The sequence below is a fragment of the Heterocephalus glaber genome, unplaced genomic scaffold (assembly GCF_053883595.1).
Source record: "Heterocephalus glaber isolate CG9 unplaced genomic scaffold, H.glaber_assembly_v1.0 deba00001442, whole genome shotgun sequence".
NCBI lineage: Eukaryota > Metazoa > Chordata > Mammalia > Rodentia > Bathyergidae > Heterocephalus > Heterocephalus glaber.
In genome coordinates this window covers 14,624,982-14,650,017 of record NW_028258296.1, presented here as the reverse complement: position 1 = coordinate 14,650,017, position 25,036 = coordinate 14,624,982, and the positions used below count along the sequence as shown (strand labels likewise).

At 32.8% G+C, this 25,036-nt stretch overlaps 1 protein-coding gene across 4 annotated transcripts in view; it reads left to right on the top strand.

Moving 5' to 3' along the window:
• The window catches only part of Adgrl4 (adhesion G protein-coupled receptor L4), a 90,973-nt gene that overhangs the window by 47,209 nt on the left and 18,728 nt on the right, over window positions 1-25,036 (top strand). For 3 of the 4 annotated variants that reach the window (XM_004841391.4, XM_004841392.4, XM_087212962.1), the window contains 10 exons: window positions 4,993-5,142; window positions 5,529-5,599; window positions 6,835-7,014; window positions 7,111-7,294; window positions 8,359-8,475; window positions 12,479-12,684; window positions 16,552-16,725; window positions 17,956-18,159; window positions 19,979-20,199; window positions 20,325-20,391. In XM_004841391.4, coding sequence (XP_004841448.1) covers window positions 4,993-5,142; window positions 5,529-5,599; window positions 6,835-7,014; window positions 7,111-7,294; window positions 8,359-8,475; window positions 12,479-12,684; window positions 16,552-16,725; window positions 17,956-18,159; window positions 19,979-20,199; window positions 20,325-20,391 — 1,574 coding nt within the window. Of the gene's footprint in view, window positions 1-4,992; window positions 5,143-5,528; window positions 5,600-6,834; window positions 7,015-7,110; window positions 7,295-8,358; window positions 8,476-12,478; window positions 12,685-16,551; window positions 16,726-17,955; window positions 18,160-19,978; window positions 20,200-20,324; window positions 20,392-21,919; window positions 22,117-25,036 lie in introns of those variants that run through there. The other variant, XM_021255475.2, reaches the window with a different exon arrangement.

The following is a 25,036-nucleotide window of genomic DNA, read 5'->3' as shown; positions in this document are numbered from 1 at the left end:
AATGCAAAAAAAATCAATAAATAAACAAACCCCTGAGAATTTAACCACATACCAAAAAAGCATAGTCAAGAACAGTGCACTGGTTGTGCCTTACATAGTCAGATAAAAGAGAGGTATTCAAGCTAATCTAGATCACACTAAAGATTTCGATTGTTTTTCTAGTGGAATTTTCATTAGTAAGCTAAGGGGAATTCTGGTAACATTAACACATGATAAATAGGAGACAATGTTCAAAGAAAATTTATCAGTGATCTGTATCAAAGAAATCATCCAGTCTTCTCAACCTATGCCTCATACTTATTCTGCCATGCAAGCATGAATTTTATTCTCCTCATTTTATAGCCAAGTGAAGTACTTGAGGTTTATGCATTTAACATAAAAGGCAGACTAGAGTCACAGTCTTATATCTAGAAAGCCCTTGTTACTTCCACAGGAAACTTAAATGGGTGGACCATTTAAATTTCACACTGAATCATTCAACATAATAAATCAAGTTTGCAAGGGTATACATGATTTAAAATATAAGATAACAATGCTCTTCTTATTCAACAATAACTTTACCTTTACTGCTTGCAAAAATGTATTGGAATATAGCATTGCAATGTATTTAGGATCTAGGAATCTGTGACATTCTGCTTAGAAAATTTATGGTACCTCTCTATTTGTTTTTCTCAAGTCTGTGCTCTTACCAACAATCTACTTACTATGTCAAAAAACATATCTTGGCTTCAGTGAAGTTCTAATGTTCCCTGTTAGTGAAAAAGCCTAATTTCTAAAGTATTAATTGCTATAACTTGATAGGACTTTGTACACTCTCCTAATCCCTCTCCTCCCCAGAAGAAATTTGTATTTTCATCTGATCCTGTTTACTCATAAAATCGCTGAATTCATAAAGGACTTCATTTCTTCATTTTCCTTACAAAGTAGAGAATTCTTACTCTAGAAGAAACTGAATCCCAAACACCAGAGAAAACCTACACACTGATGATTGAATGCCAGCATTAAAAGAAGTATAGTATATTTGTAATTTTGACTCCTTCTCCCAATATTCATTTCTACTGAGATACTTTGGAATGGTCCTAAGGTTTTGCTAATTCCTTTTTTAGCTACATTAATTAGTCAGTAAACACAATAACTATATCAAAGCATAAAAACTAACACTGAGTCCTTCTGTTTCTACCTGTTTTGTTTGGTGTATTATTCAGTGAAAAATTCATTCTCTGGAAAAATATTTCTCACCAACTTTTGTTGTTCTTAAAGATTAATCTTTTTGAGAAACTGTGAAGATATTCTTTTTGTTCTCCAGTCCTGTAAGAATTTTTATTGTTCACTATAATAATCCTCAGAGAATTGGAACAGAGAGTACCAAAAATGTATTCCTTTTTTCCATTAGTATATCACCCTATAGTGTATCGCTTCTGATTTGAAATTTTAGCTGATCCTTAAATATGATATGGCTGGTAATTATAGTCATTATGACCTCAATAAATAGACAATGCAAGATTCCAATTAGGAACAACATATGACCAAAGCAGAATGTTTTACCTGTAATTCACATTCAGCTGCTATTTTGCACAGATAAGCTAATTCATCACAGAGAGAGGTTTGGGGTGAAGTTTAGCCATGTGCAATTGTACCTCCCCTCAGAATCCCAGTAAAACAGAATGTCAAATGATCAGCTCCTTGGTCCTGGCCAGAATTCCACAAATGTGGAAACTCAAGTATCCAGTAGTCCTTCTCCCAAGGGAAAATGAGCAGCAATCAGAAATTTCTTTCTTCACTATGTGCTTTAGACCAGTGTTAATACACTTGAAATTTTTATGGTCTACCTACCTTGGGTATTCTGTGGAATTGTTGATTTTTCCTCTTCTGTTTTTGAATAATACTAAAATTGGAATTTATCTTAGCAAATTACTTTTTGTTTTTTCAAATTACTTTTGATATTGGAATATTTTATCTTTTTTTGAGTTATACATTTTAAAAACCCATTATTATTAATAATTATAAGCATCATATGATGATAACCATTAAAGGATCATGTTTTGAAGATGATGACAAACTTCTGGGTTGACTAATTGTGGACATAGAATACAACCATAACTTTATTAATGAAAAAATAATAAATGAATTAAAATTGTTAATGATGTGCTTGCATTTAGTAATATTGAATTATTAATATAAAGTTTAGTAATAGTTTTATAGTGGGAAAAGGCTCAATTATTAAATCTGATCTGTCAATCCTAGCCTGACTTAAATACATAGTAGCAATTTAGCTTACATTAAGCTAATTTTTTTTTCCTGTGTGGCACTGGGATTTTCTAAGACATGGCAACCTAGAAAGAAATTTACCACTCTGTATCTCCAACCATACTTATGCACTTAGCCCTTACTATTAAGAAAGCATGCAGTGTCACTGGTCCAGATTTTCCAATTATAGTATCAGGTTCTTACTATATCCTAAACACCAATCTATATGTTTCCTCTTTTGTTATTTCTCATAACTCTTTTGAGTTAGGAGGATTTAAGGTATTGCCCAAGTTCATGCAACTAATGAATATGTCATCCACGATTTAAATAAATTTCTTCAATCTACCTGGGCCAGTTTCATCCCATTCTGAACTGGGATGCTTTTTCAATGTTACATGGCTTTGTCTGTATTACTAGGGTAAAAATAAGAGAGCATAGAGTGATGTGTTGAGGATTGTGAAAGCTCTTCTGACTACCTAGGTACATAACCAGTTTTGGTAGTTACTCCAACATTATTGGGTTAATTCTATATACTCTACCATGGAGGTCCAAGGCAACAATATCAAATTTAGTAGACCTCACTTCCGCAGTTTATTAAAGCATTGTGGAAACTAAAGTATGAACAAAATAGCAGCTGATGAGATCATTAATATTCTTTCCTAAAATATGGAGTCCGACTGTAATAATTTACATAACTTTAATCTTGAATTCTAGTATCCTAGGATACTATTGTTATTCTTAGTGGATTCAGACATTGAAATACTTTTCTTGGTCCAAGCTTCTGGGATAACAACAATCTAAGTAGTGGCAAGAGGACTTGAACTTAAAGGAGAGATCCCAACAAAAACCCCAAAGGGTATGAAGGAAACAGAGAAAAAAGCTGAAACAAAGTTAGTTAAAAGCATCAAAATTGTGTGTATTTTAACCCAAAGTGAAATTGAGTTTGTAGAGCCAAGATTTTTATGTTGCAGAGATTGGATTTGGGTGAAGTTCCCAATATTATTACACAATTAAATAATTTTGAAATTGAGAGAAATCAACAACTCATTTCCAGGGTCCATATAATGCATCTAAAAACCACAAAACGTGCAGATGCAAAAGATATATTGTCTTGCCCACGAAATAGGTTATTATGTTCATGGGTATGTTCACAGTTTCTTTGGAGTATTTTTCCATTTGGGTTCAGCATGTGTTACTTCAACAGCTCTGCTCCAAAAAAGACTCATCTTGGCTTTAGTCCCATAATTTTGTCTCACTTCATAAAAAATAATAACCTTCGTCTGCAGCAGCACCTGCATTCTTTTGGTCTTTAGCCCAGCCTGCAATGCTTTCCTTGACAATTCTCCATATCCCTGTTGGTCTCCTACATTATTTTTTGTCCATTTGTTTTTGTGGAGTGGTAATTTTTCTGAAAACACAGAAATGAGGGAAATTGGGGTGAGGATGCTAAACCAGGATTGCTGCTTGTCTAGAAGCAATGAACTTGGGTTTCTGGATAGTACACGTCATGAAAATCATGAATACATAGATTTGTCAGAAAAAAAAACGAGGATTTCTAACCTTTTTTCATGTTAATTCTTTTAAAACCTAGTATCACTAGTTTCCTTGCCAATGGAAATTTCTTCAAGACCCCAGAAAAAGATTTTCTGTGAATTCTGTTTTTTGGCAGTGTGATTTTGGATGTTTTTATGTACTTTCATTGTATTTTCAAGTCAGAAGTTAGGACCAGCTGCATTTAAGATAACTACCTTGACAACACTTTAAATCAGATTTTGATTATTCCTTTCTTTTTTATACTTGTAAAACAGTACTGTGCCATCCTGTTAGTTTTTTAAAAATCAAATTTAAACTCAAAATTACAGATTCATTCATTAATCTAACAGAAGGTATCTCTGAGAGATCAGAGATAGATTAGGAACATGAAAACTTTCCATTTCAGGTAAAAATCTGGACAGTTTAATTCTTTGGAATTATTCCCTATCCTGGCAGAGAATTTATATTGTACTTATAACTTTAAGGCATATTTCACTGTAGTACATAAAATTTTAAATTAAGAATATAAATGATGTGAGCCTGAAACCTAGCACCTTCACTATGGCTTCAATATATAACTGCTGAAAATCTATGACTTAATCCTGTATAATATATTATTTTATCTATAGTTCATCTACAATGATTGTGTATTACAAATTATACTAAAATTTAATCTTAACAAAAATAATCAGTTGTACATTTTAAGGGAGTTAATCACACATCCTGCTATATATTAGTTCTCACGTTAACATATGTATAAAAACGAAGCCTTGAAATGGAAGTGAGTCATTCTTTTATATTCCAAATTACTCTAAACTGAATTGTTATAATCAATTTATCTTAAAACTAGAAACAAATAACTTTAAGTATATTTTTTAAATTGAGTCTTTATTAAATTAGGACTGTTTCATCATAAAGGATGGAAATTACTTTAATGACTTTGTTGATTAATTACGCTATTCAGAAAGCAATTTGAGACTTTGGTGCATGAATAACATTTTCAATACTCTGTCAAAATAGATTGGCCAAATTAGAGTTAAAAACTATGTGCAGTTAAAAACTATGTTTTCTCTGCCTTTTTCCCAGTAGTAATATTTTTCTTTGCTCTCCTGTGAAGCTTAAGAAATCACTAATTGTATGTAATATGGTTATCAACAAAGTAGCAACTTATATGTAAATTTCATAACTTAAATTTTCAACAATTATTTCCAGATATAGATGAGTGCAGTGAATCATTTGTGTGTGGTGATCATGCAGTATGTGAAAATGTGAATGGTGGGTATCGCTGCTTCTGCAGAGAGGGTTATCAGACATCCACAGGAAAGTTACAGTTCACACCAAATGATGGCTCTTATTGTCAAGGTAATTTTTATTATTAAATGTAATGTTTTGTCAAAGAACTATATAAAATATTTGCTATTTAGCTGTGAAGTGTCAAACAGCTACATTTTGAGAAATGTGCCTGTATTCATTTATGGCTTATAAAAAGAATTAAGAAGAGGAGGAGGGTATTTTTTCATGTCAATAGAAGATGTGGACAGCACATTTATGGAATTAATATTCATTCCTCCATCCTTAAAACTATGCTCTTCCATTTTTTGTAAAATATTATGTAGTCTGAACCTGAATTGGAAATTCAAGTGTTAAAGAATGTGCTTTAGTGAAGAAAGTCATTGGGATCAATGTGAACAGCTTGGGGCAAATGTTTTTTCTAAAACTTACTATGTAATCTATGTCTTTTTCTACAGAAAATGTAAACACAAACTGCTACTTAGATAATGCCTGTATAACTGAAAATGTTAATAAAACTTTAGAAAAAGTAAGTAGACAAATTGAGTTAAATTTATCTTATTTTACCATTTTGGTCTCAGTTAAAATGCTTCCAAAGTCATATTCCAAAAAGTGTAACCAGCAGTTGAGGCTCATGTACAGCTGAAATTTATTATATAGAGATCTAAATATTGTGCTTATATCACAGATAGGATTAATTTGAATATTTCCAAAGTATTGAAGAAGACTTTGATTAGAATGAATAATCGATAATGCAAAATAGGAAGAAAAGGTCCAAAGGGGTAGGGGTAATGGGAGGGGCAGGGGAAAGGAAAGAAGGGAAAGGAAAAATGATGAGAAATGGAAAAAATGGAAACAAAGTCTTTGTAAATAGGGAAGGGTGGAGGGGGTGAAGGGAGGGCTAGGAATGGGGAAAAAATAAGAACCAAGATGCATTATGTAAAGGTACAATTCCCAATGAAAAATGTAATTGTGTTGTATACCTACAATGTACCAATAAAAGAATTTAACAAAAAAAAAGAAGACATATATATATATATATATATATATATATATATATATATATATATATATTTGATGGTGCTTTTACATTATTCAATACACTGTATATTTATGTTCAACATATAAAGTTACTGAATTAAATAGTAAAAATAGACTCCAGACCCATTCCCCTTTCTAAGAAGACATAGCTGAGTGCAACTAAATTTTGTACTTCAAAGTGAGTACTTCAAAGAGCCAATAAAGTAGGACATTCATAAAATTATTGACATGTGATTGAAAGTGTGAATCTCAACACAAGAAATCAACTGTCAGCTAAAGCAAATTTCCATTCAATCACATAGTAAAGAATTTTCTTTGGTTGATTAAAATATAATTCAAATTATTAAGTTATAATTTATTACTTAAAATATCAATATTTATAAGTACTAAGGAGTTAAAATATTAATGTAGCTTCGCTGGCTAAAATACAATTCTGTACTGGAAAATGGAAAGTTATTTTTAAACCTATTCTTTTTATGAAAATTATCCGTTCAAATATGATCTATGCCTCTGCTGAAGTCACCTCTATGCATCCTAAGTTATTTCCCAATCTTTTGAAATAAATTCAGCTTTCAGCGCTGCATGTCATGGTTTTAATCTAGTAATTTATATATAGGACAAGAATGCTAACCTCAGAATAAATTTTAACACATAAGCTTAGTTCTTATGAAGCTCCAACAGAACTCTGAATTGCTTCCCTTTTCTATACTCATTTTTGCTCAGATTGGACCCATACAAGAACCTGTGACTTTACTACAGAAAATCTATAGGAATTCTATGACAGATATTTCACTGATGGATATAATCACATATATAGAAATATTAGCTAAATCATCCCCACTACTAGGTTACATGAATAACACTGTCTCAGACAAGGACACCTTTTCAAATTCAACACTTACTGTGAGTATATTTATCTTTTAATATATTGATCTTTAAACCCATATTCATGATTAGTATAGGATTCCAATTTTTTTAATGTCATACTTTTTTAAATAGGAATTTGTGAAAACCATGAATAATTTTATTCAAAAGGATACATTTAAAATTTGGGACAAATTATCTTCAAATCACAGGAGAGCCCATCTTACAAAACTGATGCATACTGCTGAACAAGCTACTTTAAGGATTTCTCAGAACTTCCAAAAAACCACTCAGTTTGATACAAATTCAACTGATATAGGTAAGACCAAAGCCCAATTTTAAAGCAATAGTGTTTTCCAAGCGTGCCATTTTCAAGAAATAATGGGGTAGGTTTTTAATAGAGTTTTGAGGAAACCAGTAGTACGTTTGTCAATGTAAAAATGAATAACATATCATATTATAAAAGCAATATTAATGAAGAACTATACTAGTAAAAAGGGATGACTACTTAGCCGTTACCTCCTTCCTATCATATCTGTCTTTTCCTATTCCTGATTAGCATTTAAATACATTTCATGATTTGCTGGGAACTACCTTGATCAATGACAGTTCCATCAGATCTTCTGGACAAAATATATTTAAATTTCTCTTTAGAAATCTTTTGCCTTTTGACAATATGAAGCAAGGAGCATAGTAAATTAGAAAGTTTCCTGCTTCATGCAATTCCATACTTAAAAATGTTGAGAACCTTGGATCAAATTTAAGATGACCATAAAGTTGTTCTGAGGAAACAGGATACATTTTCTGACATAATTGTTGTATTGTTTATTGCATTTTCTGGGTGATAGCCTGCTACTAACTTGTAGATTTACTAAAACTATTATCTCATCAAGATTCAGCAATTGTCAAAATTAAGGCTGTAAGCATTGTGATTAATATAAGATCCTCTATATTTCTATGATGTTAATGAATGAAAAGGTGGAATATATTGGTGAGGAAATTATCATTCAAGAGTTTAATTCAATTGTTTTTTAGATAATAAGTTAAATTATAGGTAATGTACTCTAAGACATTATACTTGTTTGTCTTTGCTTCAGTAATTATGTATACATGCCCTTGAGTACATCCATATTTTATCTTTTATTTGACTCTATAAAGAATAAATCATTAGTGCTATAGAGAAATGAAAAAGTGAAGACTTGTCAGATTTTTAATATATAATTTATACTATACAAACATGTTCAGAATATGTTTATTTTACTTGATACCAATAAAAATTTGAAATACAATAATGATGAATGAAATTGTTGCTAAATAAATAAATATGGTGATTATGTATATTAACTAATTTCAGAGAATTGATGATTTTATGGTTTTCTTCAGCTCTCAAAGTTTTCTTTTTTGATTCATATCACATGAAACATACTCATCCCCATATGAATGTAGATGGAGATTATATAAAGGTGTTTCCAAAGAGAAAAGCTGCCTACAACTTAGAAGGTAGGACCTTAACAGTCTTCCATAAAATACATCAGTGAATTTACAATAAATACTTATCATGCATTTGATTATATCATATGTACATATGACATCTGTGCTTTCCTATAAAATATTTGATGTTTATAAACATAATATCCGTATGTGTAATATCCGTATGTGTAGTATCCATATGTGTAATATCATATGTGAGATTTTTGTTCTAATATAAATACCTAAGGAGATTTTTAGCTGACAATCAATATCTGGCTCCTACTTTTTCATAGTAGATTTAGATTTGTAATTTTGTGAAGAAGAAAAATATTAATAATATTTTATTGAAAATAAAACTAAGATGTAAAGTTAATGGATTTGTCTCCATGCTTGTAATTAACTAGTAGAATACCAAATAGTAAGGAGTAAGTTAACAAAGAAATCAGCAAGCTTCCCCCTGTCACTTAACTGGAGGCAAACGAGTATCTACTATTTTAATTTAACTATTTATCTGTTCTCTTAGAGCAATGCACTTAGAAAAATCTCTGCTTCTGATAGTAGAATTTTTGTTGTAATCTTTCTCATATAGTTAAGAATATATTACCTAGGGAAAACATGATTTAGAATACTTTATCACAGAATATGTGGATGGTCATAAATAAAAATTTTAAAATATATGATACACATGTATGGTCCCATGTATAGACACTATTTCATAAAGAAATGAATTTCCTTTATTATTTAAAAACATGCTGCACATTCATTTCCAGAAGAATGTCTTTCTGTTTTGTTTTGTTTTCATTGCACTGATGTCGAATTTTTTTTCTCATCCATCAATATATCTTCTCTATTCTTCCTTGTTATTTTCTACATAAAAGTAAGAAACATATGATTATAAACCAAAGGAAAGATAACAGTCAGACTGCCATTGAATCTTTTATTGTTGACCTTATACCATATTCTAATTAACCAAACGTACATATAATATTTAGAAACAAATCCAAAGAAAACATTAAACTGTTGAAATTTCAACTATAAATTGAGTCATATTTAGAAGTTGGGAAAAAGATGTTGAAAATACCTATTATGGTGATGGATGATGAAATTGTCATGGAATTAATATCTCAAAGAAATGCTTTCTCATTGCATAGTAGCTTTTTTATATTTAATGATAACACATATGAACTGACATTTGAAAGAGATGGTAATATTAGCTTTCAATAAAGCAGAATGAGATGTGCTTTCTTCAAGATTGGAACTTTAAAAACATAAGGGCAAATCTAACAAACTGATCATTTCCTCTACCTACATGTGATTTCATTTGCTGGTGGAATTCATTAATGACATACATATATTACTTAAAACATGTATAAAAAGTACTTTAGTAGAAATAGAAGGAGGTCCATGGGGCACTGACTGGCAGATTCTTGATTTTTTTATACATATACTGAATTCTAGAAGAGTAGTTGTTGAGAATGAGCAGAACAAGATTCGATGTTCTAAACTATGGTTTTATAATAAAAAGAAAATACACTTGTTAAGAGGTTCTACATCTTTGTTTTTGAGTTACATATGAAATTGGAATAATATTTAGATGAAAAAAGAGAGCACCTTATAAAGCCCAATTGAGAGAAAAACTAAAGTTAGAAATTCCATTTGACTAGCTATTCCTCTTCTGTGTATCTTCCTAAAAGTTATTACAGTGATACATGCATTCCATGTTTATAGCGGCACAACTCATAATAGGTAATCTTTGAAATGTTTTATATGCCCATCAATAAATGAATTACTAAGGAAAACATGGTATTGAGTATTATTCAACCATAAAGAGGGATTAGAGTCACTTCTGGGAAAATGGATGCACCTTGAGACCATAACACTAAGTGAAATAAATCAGACACATAAAGTTAAATATCACCTGCTTTCTCTTCTATGAGAAATCCAAAATATAAATAAATTAAAGAGAAAAATAAGAGATAGACAGTAGGAAACAGGGAGGTAGACTCTGGAGAAGGGAAGGGAATCTGGGGACTGGGAAGTATGGGAAGGAGTGAAGGGAAGGGGAAATGAAACCGATTAAGGAGCAGTATGTATATGTTTCAATTCCTCACCATCAATGTATTTATTATGGACGGCAAACATACAATAACAAAAAACAAAATTTAAAAAGACAGATTGTTTTTGGTTTTCTCTAAAGAAGTAGCAATAAACCAGTTTAGGAACAATGATTCTCTAAGGAGTTCACTGCATAGTCGATGTTGGGGCGAGCAATCTTGGGATGAGGAAAATCTCGACTTCTGCCACCCTGATAGTTTCCAAGAGTCTGGAGTATTATTCATGAATGGAGCACAGTAATAACAGTATTAATGTCATTCCCACAAAACAAAATAGACACATCTAAGGAAAAATAGTGAATGGGAGCTCTTTAACAAATATATGTAAGTATTAATTTTGAAGTAATCTCTACAGAACTTTAATTACACTAAATAAATGCTCAAATGTAAGTTCCAGTCATTAAATTAATGGATATAACTTGTTCTTAAACTAAAATAGGATAATGGTACCAGATTGGGAACATCATGGGGCAAATAAAACTGACATAAATACTAGAAAGAGAAAAATGAGGAAGGATGGGCGATAATTTAGTAGCACTTATTACCTGTTCTTTTAAATAATTCCACTTTTTAAAACCATATTAGTGAATGAACCCCTCATTTCTGACAGAAAGCACAGATTTAAGAAGAGAGCTCAAGGCCACATTAGTCCAGCTTAATGAGAAATCATGAGACTTGGAAGAGGTTCAAAATGTTGAGAATGAAGAAATACTGAAAGTGCATTCATAAAGATGATCAAAAGGGACTTTGGAACATTCTTTATGAAGCCCCTTGCATCACTCCCCCCAAAAATTAAGTTTAAATAAATATTTGTCTTTAGATAGGATAATAATTAGTAGAGATGTAAAATCCATCTTTTTTTGATTCTTCATTTGATTTTAGGCAACCTTCTACTGTAACCACTGAGAACTCACTATGGTATGAACTTGATGTTATATTAACCAAATCAGTATTTAGATCCTACTTCAGGTCTTGCTTCAAGCATGGCAAAGGCTATGATAATTGTCATCTTTTGTAGTCATAATTTCACTAACCCAACCATGTTAGATTAATGTCTGTTTCTTTGGTGTGTTTCCTAAGTTGGCATGTCAAGAAAAATGTTCTATTTAATGTATCTGGTCTAAATAAGGCTGGTTGTTAATATCTTTTATGGTGTATGATAAAATTAAAGAACATGAATAGTAATGTAGTTTAGGAGTTTCTATCTCACAAAATCATATCCAAGGAATATCACTAGTGTGATTTGCAATTTTATAGTTTTTTATCGTAGTCCTTTGTCTTCTGATGGTATTATCAATGTATGTACTTATGGCATCACTATATTGGCTTATGTGCTGATACATTGCATTTGGGGACCATCAGGGGTCCAGATAAATGGCTGACTCCTAAAGCAATACATTTCCTCCTTTACCACCACATAACTATGTATTATCAATATTAAATAAGAGGCAGTGCAGCTAAATTCAGTGGCATGTCACTACTCATTCATTTCTTAATACCATGACCTGCGATAATTCTCTCCTGGTATCTCTCCAATTCATGTGCTTACAAATGGAAGTAATAACTCAACGTTTCATTTTACAAATGAATATACCTAACACTCTGGATCATTGTCAAGATTTGGATGTAAATTTATCTAGGACACAAAGAAATAGGACATAAGGGAATGCTATAGATCATGACCATTTTCAGACATCAGACCATTTAAGTCTCAGTATGGTTCCTAGACATCAAACCGTGTAAGTCTCAGTATGGTTTGATAATGTACACATGGCCTTACTGTGACCCATAATTCAGTATCTGAGTATGCGGATGAGGTCTTTAAATTTTTGTCTGTTCAATTTTTATGCGTATTTCGAGAGATAAAATATATTTTTGTTTTACGAGAATTTCACTAAGTATACTTATTTGATTGGTAGGCAATGTTGCAGTTGCATTTTTATATTACAAGAGTATTGGCTCCTTGCTTTCATCATCTGACAACTTCTCATTGGAACCTCAATTTTCTGACAATTCTGAAGAGCAAGAAAGAGTAATCTCTTCAGTGATTTCTGTCTCAATTAACTCAAACCCACCCACACTGTATGAACTTGAAAAAATAACATTTACATTAAGTCACACAAAGGTAAGTTGTATTTCTGGTGGTTTTGGTTAAGATTGGGAAGGGGAAGTGGGAGGCATAGGGGAAAAGAAAGAAGGGAAAGGAATAGAGATGAGAAAGGGAAAAAATGGAAACCAGTCTTTTTAAATAGGGAAGGGCAGAGGGGTTGAAGGGATGGCAGGGGAATGGGAAAAAAATAAGAAACAAGATACGTCATATAAAGTTACAAATTCTCAATGATGAATGTCATCATATTGTAAACCTGAAGTGTACCGATAAATGAATTAATGAATTAAATTAATAAATTAAAAGATTGTGGAATATTTAGAGAAGTGGACTTACTGTGGTATATTAGTTATATGTGAGTTTTAGAATTTAAAAATACAGATTTAAAATTAAAGGACTAAAATGGTTTCAATAAATATTTCTATAAAATATTTGTACTTCCAGTGCTTTTTAAATTTTCTAATCAATACCAAAGTATTTATATATTTGATTCTCTAAATTGGGCTATATTTTAGTTTTATTTTTAAGTATACCATTATTTTGGAAGTTTCATACCTGTGAGGAATAAATTCATTTAAAAAAAGTATCACAGCCAAAAAGGTAAATGTGAGTTGTGTAATAAGGAGGTCATTAGTTAATATGTGTCACTTTAACATTTGCAAGAAGTTGGTGTTGAATGAAATAAAATCATAGAAAATTTTACAGTATTTATTAAAGATTGTTTACTCATATTTATTCTAAAGTATTTTTTAAACTTAAGTGTAACTAAAGCTATATAATAAAAACTACACTAAGAATTAACCAAATATTTAGTTATTTTGTTAAAAACAAATGGAGAAAGGCAAAATTATTGATTATTTACCGTTATTTTGCAGTCAATGATTTCTTCGGCTTTTGACAAAATTTAAGTTACAGTGCATGATCAGAGTCCCTCATAAGCTCCATTGGAGAACCTTGGAGCTGGCCAGTTATATACATTTACACATTTACCATGATGGGAAAGGACTTTCTAAACAATAAGAATACATATGCTTGCACAAAATACAAATATGTCACTGTTAAATGAAAACATCTAATATAGAAACTAAATGTATAAAATTTCAAATTATAATTTGTCAAGCCTAAAATATGGTGAGCACTATGTGGAGAGAGTATGTGTTAAATGTCTTGAAGAATAGAAAGTAAGCAGATTGAGTTATGAGGATGAATCATTTTCCCATAAATTTGTCTATTTTAGTTTGTTTAGATTTCTGTGTATACAATAATAATTATCTCAGAGTTTTTTGACAGTTCTACAGTCTCTCAAAACATTGAAATACATACGATTATCTATCGGCTAATCTGTTGTCTCAGAGCTGTGCTTGCAAAGTCTCTGTCTGCTCCATGTTCTCTGGGTGTCACACCATCCTCGGTGTGACTTCACTTTTCTCCTGTGTCAGACTCCACATTCCCTCCAGCCAGTTGCTTTCTCTTTCTGAGTTTATTTACATAGTTTCGTAGCATGTTCTACAATAACTGCTTGAGTAGGTAAGCACCATTATAGAGAGCTACACATTACAATTTTTCTGACTCCGAATTTTCTAGACCTGACACGTGTTTTCTAATTTTCAAGGTTAACCTGGAAAAACTGAATGCAATTAATATTTTAATTAAAATTCATAGTCTTTTGCACATTCTCTTTCTCCTTCTCTCTTGTGCTTTTTGGATCTAAAATTATTCTTAGTATCCCAAACTTTGAGATAGACTTTGGTGTTGCTCTTTCTTCATTAATCGTAGTAAGCCTTTTGTGTCTATTTAGTCTGAAAATACATAGGTGTCAGTTCTAGAGAATTTTCTAGTATTGTTTCTTTGGTAATTTCTTGTGTAGTGTCTCTGTTCTCTTTTCTGTTCTTCTTGTTTATTGGCCTTTCTAGTCAAGCCACAAATTGATTAATCTTTTCTTGCCCATTTGTTATTTCTTTTTTTCTGCTTATTTTCCCTTATACACAATTTTTACTGACTGTTTTATTTTTAATGAGCATAATATTTCATCCCTCTGAGATAGTATTTGTGCTTATTTTGAATTCTATTTCCTGCTTACTTCATGGTCTTGCCTCTGATTTCCTTTGCCCGGTTTGTCTTTGTCGCCTGTCTTTCTTTCCTCTTAGAGCTTGCTGTCGGGTGTCTAATGGTTCATGACCATCCATTCATGTTGGATAATAAGACCCAGAGTGCTCGGGTAGGCTATGGCAGTGGGACTTCACTAGAGACTTTTCACCAGGCAAGTTCCTGACCATGATATTGGCATAACCTCAAGATCAATGCCTAAAACAGTTTCTTTTGAGCCAACCAGTTTTACTTTCATACTTAAGGCCATTAGCCTGGCTGCAGGGGTTAAGAGAAGTAGAAAAATGTAGTGGTAGAGGATGGTGGAGGTTCAGTGTGTGAACAAACTCTCATTTAACACTGTGTTTTCTGAACAACATCCACTCTTCCCACGGACCCACTTCCCCAGTTCTAAAGTCCTTCTGGTTCCTCTGGAGCTGGACTTTTCTAAACTCTTTTGGGGGCAATTTGATAAAATGTTTCAATTTTCTTCATATAGTTCAACATCCTTGAAATACTACTGGTCTTCTCTCCAATTTTAACTTGTCTTCTCAGACTCATGCCAGTAAAATTCAGTCAGTGTCATTGTCAGTGTCCTAACTATTGATACACAAGTTTTATTGAGTGTAATTATCACATTAGAGTAATTATCATGAGTTTCTATTGTCTTTCAAGGGCAGATGTTTTATCTGAGAATCTTCATTCCTTGAACAGTGCCTGTGATATTTAACCCTTAAGACATAATTTCATTAATAAATGGTTGTCCGAAGGCTTGAGTTTGATTTTGTGTCACTCCCTTTATCAATGGCTAGTCTTAAATATATCTTTTTCCCATTTTTTGGCCTCTTAATACAACATCTACTTCACAGGGTTCTGTTCAGGGTTAAACTAAACAAAATAGATAAGAAAGCACCTAGTTAAGTACAAACTGTTACATAATTTTGAATAGAATTTATTTCTGCCAGATCAAAACTCTATTACTAAATTATTAAAAGTATAGTACATGAGGCCTAGTGTCATGGTTTCTTAATATAAAAATATGATAAACAGAACTCTACTGAACTACACTATCTGTTTATTGAACAACCATCTGACTGTCTGTGTAAGCTACCCTTGCCTATCTCAGGTCTTGTCTTCCATATACTTTACCTTACTCAAGTGCTCCATCTTAACTGGCTTCTAGATGCTTCTGGAAGATTCCTGTTTCATTTCACTGCTGAACCTTTTATTTGCTGTTTCAACTTTCTGGAACTGTCTCTTCCCAAGTCAAGGCTCACTCTCACTTCACTGAAGTATCTGTTCAGACATTACTTCCTAGGAAAAGCCTCCTCAGACCATCTTCCTTCCATTTTCCTCTTTGCCTGTTTATGTTTTCTTGTTTGTCTTTCATGTCCAACTAGAATGTAAAGTCAACAGTGCAAGTGTCTTTTTCTATTTTGTTCAATGTTGTATTATTACAACATGGATAAATGCCAACTACTCAGTCAATACTACATATTTATTGCATAAAGATATATATATATGATTATTGTTATACTCTGTTCTAAATGACATATATGCATGGTCTCAATTAATAATAAAAATTATCACAACCCTGTGACACAGGATGGAAAACAATGTAGTACTGTTAACAATATAAATTTCAATTCTACCACATAGCAACAGGCTTCATTATTAGAATTTGTTTTAATTTTTAGGCATTTTCCATCATATTTGTGGTATTTTAAATATGACAAAACCAATAAAGTACTGTATGTGTAACTTTTTCTTTTTCCCATCAGTAAAATGTTTCTTTTTCAGATCACAGATAAGTATAAGCCTCAATGTGCCTTTTGGAAATACTCATCTGATACCATGAATGGCACCTGGTCCCCACAGGGCTGTGAGGTGACAAACTCAAATGAGACCCACACCTCATGCCACTGTAATCACCTGACACATTTTGCAATCTTAATGTCTTCTGGTCCTTCAATTGTAAGACAGTTTTCTACTTCATACATATAAATCAACCTATGTTTGTTTTTCCATTTTTTCATGTTATTTAAAACGATAAGGAATTTTCATATTTTTATTGGGTGTGAATAGAATATTTAAAGTAAGTATAACTTTAATATTATATTTGTTTACTTTTTTTGTCCCTGGCTTTTAGGACCTATCTAGTATGGATTTTAGATTATTTCTGATCTAGGGCTTACCTAGTCAGTACTATCTTGTAGATTACATGTTAACTGAAATCTTTATCCATTGACTCTTTTTTTTTATGCTGCTTTCAGTAGGCATTTACAAATTTTATCATAAGAGCCTTTAACTTTTTATTGAAAGTTCATTTTTACCAGTGACAGAGTGTCTCAAACTATTTGATATCTGATCAATAAGTTCTGACATCGTTATAACTAATATATTTTTAATAATATAGAAACCCACAAATTTTTCAATTATCTCTCTAAATTGAATAACTTCATAATATGTATTTTACTTTAATAATACCTTTTTTACATTACATAATTATATAATCTCTTTTTTTATAGCTCTGTCATAATGCTCATCAGATTATAGATTTACTTCCATGCATACTTAGAATCCATTATTAAGTTTAAAAAATGCCCCAATAAATCTGAATGAAATAAAATAAAGATGAATTTTTTTCAGGATGTTGATTAAGCAAAGTAGCCTCTATTGTGTATATGAAAATAAATATACTTCTAGTTAGAATAAAACCAATATTTCTCATTTCAAAGTCTGTGAAATATACCATTTTGGCGTTCTATATATTCAACTTTTCTTATACCTTTGTTTAATATATTGTAGATGAATCACTGCGTAGAAATAAGACTTGGACATACCACTGATAAATCTGTTTTAATTAACGATTTTCCCATTACAATAATGAATAGCCTTTCCAATATCATGAAACTGATGGCGATAACATTGTTAAACCACACACTAATAAATACTGTGCTGAAGAGAAAAAAAATCCCCAATTGCAGTACTGATAAAGTGCTACATGATTTATATTAGACTTTTCTGGATATTGGGGATTTTCAAAGTTAGAAAAATTTGCTCATCTAAGTGCACAATTGTAATTTTATACTTTATGAACATTTTGATTAATGTCTCACCAAAAAGAAGTTCATTATACGTTGTAGTTCCTTTGACAATTTACTGAGTTATTCTCCTAACAGCTTTATTATTATTTTCCCTTAGGGTGTTAAAGATTATAATATTCTTACAAGGATCACTCAACTAGGAATAATTATTTCACTGATTTGTCTTGCCATATGTATTTTTACCTTCTGGTTCTTCAGTGAAATTCAAAGCACCAGGACAACAATTCACAAAAATCTCTGCTGTAGCCTGTTCCTTGCTGAACTTGTCTTTCTTATTGGGATTAATATAAATACTAATAAGGTATGTAGACCCTCCTACTTTCTATTTTTATTTTCTATTTTTGCACTTTCCTAAATATGTGTCTTAGAAACATACAATATAATTTTTCTTAAGCTGCCTTTTCAAAGTTTGATGATACTAACAAATGTAATCAACTCACTTATCGAGTCTATTAAGTAAAAATGTTCCTCTTTATGATGAGTTATTAGAACAAATTAAAACTTTGGAAACCCTGAAGAAATGTTTGTTTTGTTTTTAGATAGGCATTAAACAAAGATCACAGGGAGAGAATTAGAAATAAAGTTTATCTTATGATAGGGATTGAACATAAAAGCCGCTAGGATTTATAGGATGAAATATGATAAATTGTCTCTGTTTTCTGCACTTACCTAAATATCCCATTTCCCGTGATTTTTGGTCTAGGCCCTTATCACATAGTGTCATATTGTGGTAATCTATGTCCTCCTAGAAGCAGATGCTAAAATGGGATTAAGCATGGAATAAGTCTATTAAAAGTACCTGTAAGAGGCCGGGGATTTAGCTCAGTGGTTTCGCCGCCTGCTGTGCAGGTGCAAGGACCGGAGTTCGATTCCCCAGTACCAAAAGAAAAACAGTACCTGTAAGAGAAATGGGAAAAGCAGGCAAGGAAAGACAGCACATCACGATGGAAGTCTGAGCTCAAGTGAAGGAAAGAGGGAGGAAAAGAGGAATGGGTGGAAACACAACACTGCAGCTCTAAGCGAAGTTCAATACAGTTGTCAAGGGAGTCCTCAGAAATACATAATACACAGCATCTGTTTTAAACACGTGTATGCACTGAACTGTAAACTGCAATTTGTTTTTGTGTTTTGCAGTAGGATTCATAATTCCTCTCAGTTTTACCTCACATAATCTTCCAGTGCTTATTTTCTCTTTCAGTTCCTCCCATCACCATTTTTGCTTCAAAGCTATTCCTTGTAGTGTTTGTTTATTTTCAGTTTTCACCTATTAAACCATTCCTATTTTCAAGCCATCTTTCAACTCTCACTTCATCTACTCAAAATGGTTCCCCAATTCTAACTGCCAATGACTTTTCTGCTCCTCACACTTATCAGGTACTCTCCAACATGTCTCAGTATGTAATCTCACTCTTAAAATATATTGTTTTAATAAGTGGGTTGGGTATAGGTACCTTATGTTTTCTCTCTAATGATAGTTCTTATTTGTTCTGGAAATAGAGGGATATATAACTATTTCTTTTTCTATTATTTCCTATAACCCTAATTCTAGTTCTAGATCTGAAGTAATAATATATAACTGATGCTATCTCAAGCTTACTTAATAATCTTACAACCCAAATCAGTTCTATAATGGATACCTTGGTAAAACATACCATTTGTCTGTTCTGTGAATTCAATTTTGTGACTTACCCAAGATTTTTATTTATTTATTATTTATTTATTTATTTTTGGTTAGCATAGTATTACCATTCACTTTCCTTTTTTAGTATGAATAAAGGAGAAGAAAAATATCCCCACAACAGTAATCAACTGAAATCATAACACAAGCACAAGATGCTGTGGTTGATATGTGAACTGTCCAGTTTACCACATTATGAGGAATCTCTGGACAAGGGCAGTAACATGGTTCTAGCACAAGATTAGCCAATGGTTAAGGCTGAAGAACACAATTCTTTTAAATCAGCTAGAAGTAGTAGTACCTCTTAAAAACTGACATGACATGGATATTTTAATGTGCTCAATCAGATATGAGGTGGCATACTTAATGGGAAAAGTTGAGATTTTTGTTACGGATGATTTTAAAGCAAACATCACTTATGGGTTCTCTCTTCGATTTCTAGCTCTTCTGTTCAATCATCGCTGGGCTACTACATTATTTCTTTTTAGCTGCCTTTGCTTGGATGTGCATTGAGGGCATACATCTGTATCTCATTGTTGTTGGAGTCATCTACAACAAGGGATTTCTGCACAAGAACTTTTATGTCTTTGGCTATCTCAGCCCAGCCGTAGTAGTTGGATTCTCAGCATCATTAGGATACAGATATTATGGCACCACTAAAGTGTAAGTTAAAATGATTTCTTAAGAAATGAAAAACAATTCTGTATATATTTTGCATATCCTTGAGAATATTGCTGTGTTATAGAAAAGACATATTTATGAATTTATCTATTTTATTTACTTTTCAGGTGTTGGCTTAGCACAGAAAACAACTTTATTTGGAGTTTTATAGGACCAGCATGTCTAATCATTCTTGTAAGTATATATAAAATTGTTATTAAAATTCAAAAGAGCTATGATTAAAGGTGCTTAAAATTCCCAGCAGTCAGACATTATATTTTTTTAAAGTATTTGGAACACTTTTCAGTGTATCATGTATTAACATTTCACATATATTGCATTGGGATTGAGGAAAAAAATATATGGGTAGCTTGTTAATTCAGTGCAATGTAATTCATTTGGCCACTTGTAAAGAAAGATGAAGTTTTGCGTAACATAAGCAAAAGCATTTTTTGCTTATCAGTAGTGTCTCAGCATACTTCAGCATTGAAAGTGTGCCAACCAGCTGATAATCTGGTATTTCAGATGTTTATGTTATTTAATCTTTTATCATTGATTGGTCAACTTTGAAGATTAGACTGTCATCTTTATAGTTTTATCATCTTTATGTACCCTGTCATCACAAGGTGATTTTAAACAAAATTGCAACGTCAGAGACAAGAACCCATTATTTCTCATGGGCAGACAAGTCATACGTATATCGATAGTCCTATTTCAGCAAGGAAGAGGGCCTTTTAATTCTTATTGAAAGTGGTTTCAAACCTACAAATTTGGCAGGTATTATATGTTCCATTCTAAATAAAGACATTTTTATATGTCTCAAGAGCATTCCTAAGTGCTGAAAGTTTTCAACAACCATTCTGAATATAATAGTCTGTCAATGAATCTGGGCGGTCTGACAAGGCTTTAGAATGGAATAAATTGTGAGTAGAAAAATTGTGACAATATTTTGGACAACTTTCTTCCATATTTTTTAACATAAACTAGCAGTCTTTTCTGAATTTGTCTTTTCTCTTTTACTCTATTCCCTTGAGTCTTTTATGGTTGAGAGGGAGCTGCTAAGTGGAGAAAGACTTGAAATGCAAAGCCGTGAATTTTCATCAAGCTTTATTTTTTAATAGTGTGGGTAAAATCAAGTACATTCAAAAATTATACTTCCTAATCATGGAAAATTGTTTCTAATTCTCATAATTAATCTAGCAGTTCTTTTTAAAGCCACTGGCTAGATTTCAGCTAAAACAATTTGAGCTCATTTATTATAACTCCAGGATTTTCAGTCCACATAAGAATACAGACTGAATGGTGTCCCATTTATGCATCTCCACTGGTGGCTCTGATCTGAGTACTTGACGGGAAGACACTCTGTGTATTCTAATTTTACTGATTCCCTCTCTAAAGAAGAAATCATCTCTGCTTGTTTTGTGCAAGTGACAGTTCTGTGAAACAGTGATTCTTAGAGTTTAGATGAAAAACAACAAACTGGAAACTGTGGTGAAAACAGGAACAATGTGAGCCTGTTTCTCTACAATAAGAATGGGAAAGTGTTTTATGAAATCATTTTTAGCATGGGCTTCTATAAGGGAGACTTAACATTGATTATTGCATGGTAAGGAATGTAGGCTGTAGATGGGCTTATCTAAGAAGAAGTCCTGCAAATTTTCTAAATGAATGCTATTATACTGTTTTAGTGTGGAATTAATGAATCAATTTATCTTCTGTGCAGTTTCAGTATGATAATCATTCCCAGGTTAAACAGAAGATCGGGTTACTGAAGAAATGGATGAGACATCTCAGTTTTATTCTAAAACTAAGTACTACTTTTATTTATAATACCTTCTAACATAGCAGAAACTCTTAATTATTGAACCAAAATGAGTTCATTAACTGCACTTGTTCTATACTAATGTTGACATATTATTATTATTATTATTATTATTATTATTATTAAAGCTGCATAACATGATGCTAAGAGAAAGGTTTCCTTTTGCCTAAATCAATGTCTAATTCAAACATAAAGTCAAAGAGATTGAGCACCAAACATTTTTGGCCTGACACTTGCCCCTGGTCTTACAAAGAGACAGTAGGACCAGCTTTAGTCCAGTAAGATAACCGGAGAGAGGGTGTGAAGGAGTGCAGGCCTGGCAGCAGGGATGCATGGCATTTGGAAGAGTACAGTGCTTTCTGTAGGAAGCTTTTCCTTTCCCTGGCAATGAGAAAGGAAGGTAGTTCCACTTCCCCATCTCGTGAAGGCAAGGCATGGAGCAAAATGACAGTGGGTTTGTAGAAAGTGGAAGCAGAACCAGCAAGAGGAAAGCTGTCATTCTGACCCCAGATTGCTAGTGTGACTTTAGAATTTTCATGTGTTCTGCTACATGGAAGAACAAAATATGATGAGCATATTTTTGTGAGAGTTTGACTTATATCTCCTTATTTGAGGCCAAGTGTAAACATAGAAACTAGCACCTGCTTTTGTTTAGAATTTCCTGCAGGCTGCATGCTTACTAGAGTATCCCTCAACAGCCAGGAAGGAAAGAATTATTATACCATGTGCCTAGGAATCAAGTGGTGGGGAAACACACAAAAACTTAGTTGTTCTATGAGCACCAAAAGGCTAGAGAAGTGAAAAGGATTTGGAAGCCTTCCCAGGTCAAATGAAGCTATATTCAACCAGGAGAATGGGTTAAATGGAGAAATGCCCATGTCTCTGCAAAATAAGAGACCACGATGGAAATGAATTGATATAAATGTCAATACAAGATAGGCCATCTAAGTGGAGGCCATTGTATAAGTCACAAATATCAGAAGTATTAAGGACCAAACTAAACTAAAGTGATGTAGTAAAGCTCCTCCCACTCCCAGCAGGTGCTCAGACCTTTATAGCCCCCAGAGGAGTGGAGAGAGATGGTGGTCCAGAACCAACTGTGCTGCCTCTAAACTTGTCAACATGGACACAAACACTGGTCCTCCAAAGTTCTGTAATAAAACATGAAGTAAGGACCATGTGTGTTTTAAAATATAAAATTACTAAAAGCTGTGCCACAGCAAGAGAAACCACCAGCAGTGTGAAGAGACAACCCACAATGTGGGAAAAAAATCTTCACCTGCTCTTCCTCAGACAAAGGTCTACTATCTCGAATCTATAAAGAACTTAAAAAGATCAGACCTCCCAAATTTAAAGACCCAATCTGAAAATGGTCATCTGAAATGAACAGACATTTCTCAGACAAAGAAGTAGAAATAGCAAATAAATACATGAAAAAATGTTCAACATCACTGGTCATTTTAGAAATGCAAACGAAAACAATACTGAGATCCCACCTCACACCAGAAAGAGTAGCTGCTACCATGAAATCAACCAATAACAAATGCTGGCGGGGCAGTGGGGAAAGAGGAACCCTGCTCTACTGCTGGTGGGAGTGTAGACTGGTGCAACCACTGTGGAAATCAGTACGGAGATACCTCAAAGAACTAGGACTGGAAGTCCCATTTGACCCTGCTATTTCACTGCTGGGGATCTTCCCCAAAGAATTAAAAGAATCATACCACGGCGATATACATTCACCCATGTTCATAGCAGCACAGTTTGTGATAGCTAAAACTTGGAAACAGCCCAAATGCCCATCACCTGGAGACTGGATAAAGAAAATGTGGGTTTTTTTATAAAATGGAGTACTCCTCAGCCATAAAAATGAGAAATTAGAGATATTTATAGCTAAATGGATGCACATTGAGGCGATACTCTTAAGTGAAGTAAATAGGACACACATGTATAAATACCAAATAGTTTCTCTGGTGTGAGAAACTGAAAGTGTAAATAAGGATTTAAAGGTATAATAGATAATGTGAAATAGGAAGAAAAGGGGGAAAGGGGAAGGAAGTGGGAGGGGTAGGGGAAAGGAAAGAAGGGAATGGAATTAATATGAGAACATGGAAAAATAGGAACAAAACCTTTGTAAATAGCGAGGAATGGAGGGGATGAAGGGCGGGCTGGGCAAGGGTGAAAAATAAGAACCAAGAGAGACTATGTAAAGGTGCAAATTTCCAATGATGAATGTCATTATATTGTATACCTAAAATGTACCAATGATTAGAATGACTAATCGATGATGCAAAATAGGAAGAAAAGGTCCAAAGGGGTAGGGGTAGTGGGAGGGGCAGAGGAAAGGAAAGAAGGGAAAGGAAAAATGCTGAGAAATGGAAAAAATGGAAATGAAGTCTTTGTAAATAGGGAAGGATGGAGGGGGTGAAGGGAGGGCTAGGAATGGGGAAAAAATAAGAACCAAGATGCATCATGTAAAGGTACAAGTTTCCAATGAGAAATGCAATTGTGCTGTATACCTAAAATGTACCAATAAAAGAATTTAAAAAAATAAAAATAAAAAAAAGCTGTGCCAAGTATATTCATCTCAGTGCCTATAGAAAAAAAATAAGTTTTCTGTTAAAAATGTTTATTAAGTAAAGATTATATTCAGATATTCAAAATCAATCACCACTTGCCATTTGGGGGATAGCAATTACCTGCTGATTGGAAAATAATTGTGGCATGCTTGGGAATATTCTGGCAGCTATGGATGCTAAGCCATGCAGTTAGGCTCAACATGTTAATTGGAGTCTCTGAAACTGATGACAGTAAAAAGAAAATATAAGAATTAGCCCTGCTTACTATGGTATCAAGAAGAAAACAAGACAAAACAAATGACAAGGAGCAATATCTGATTAAATATAAGTGACACTGATGAGGTCTGAGAAGTTAGTATGGCTTTCCAGATCATTCAGCCAACCCGAATAAGGACAGTGGCCTTGTCTACGGATGTGGCAAGAAGTGGACTCTACTTTATAT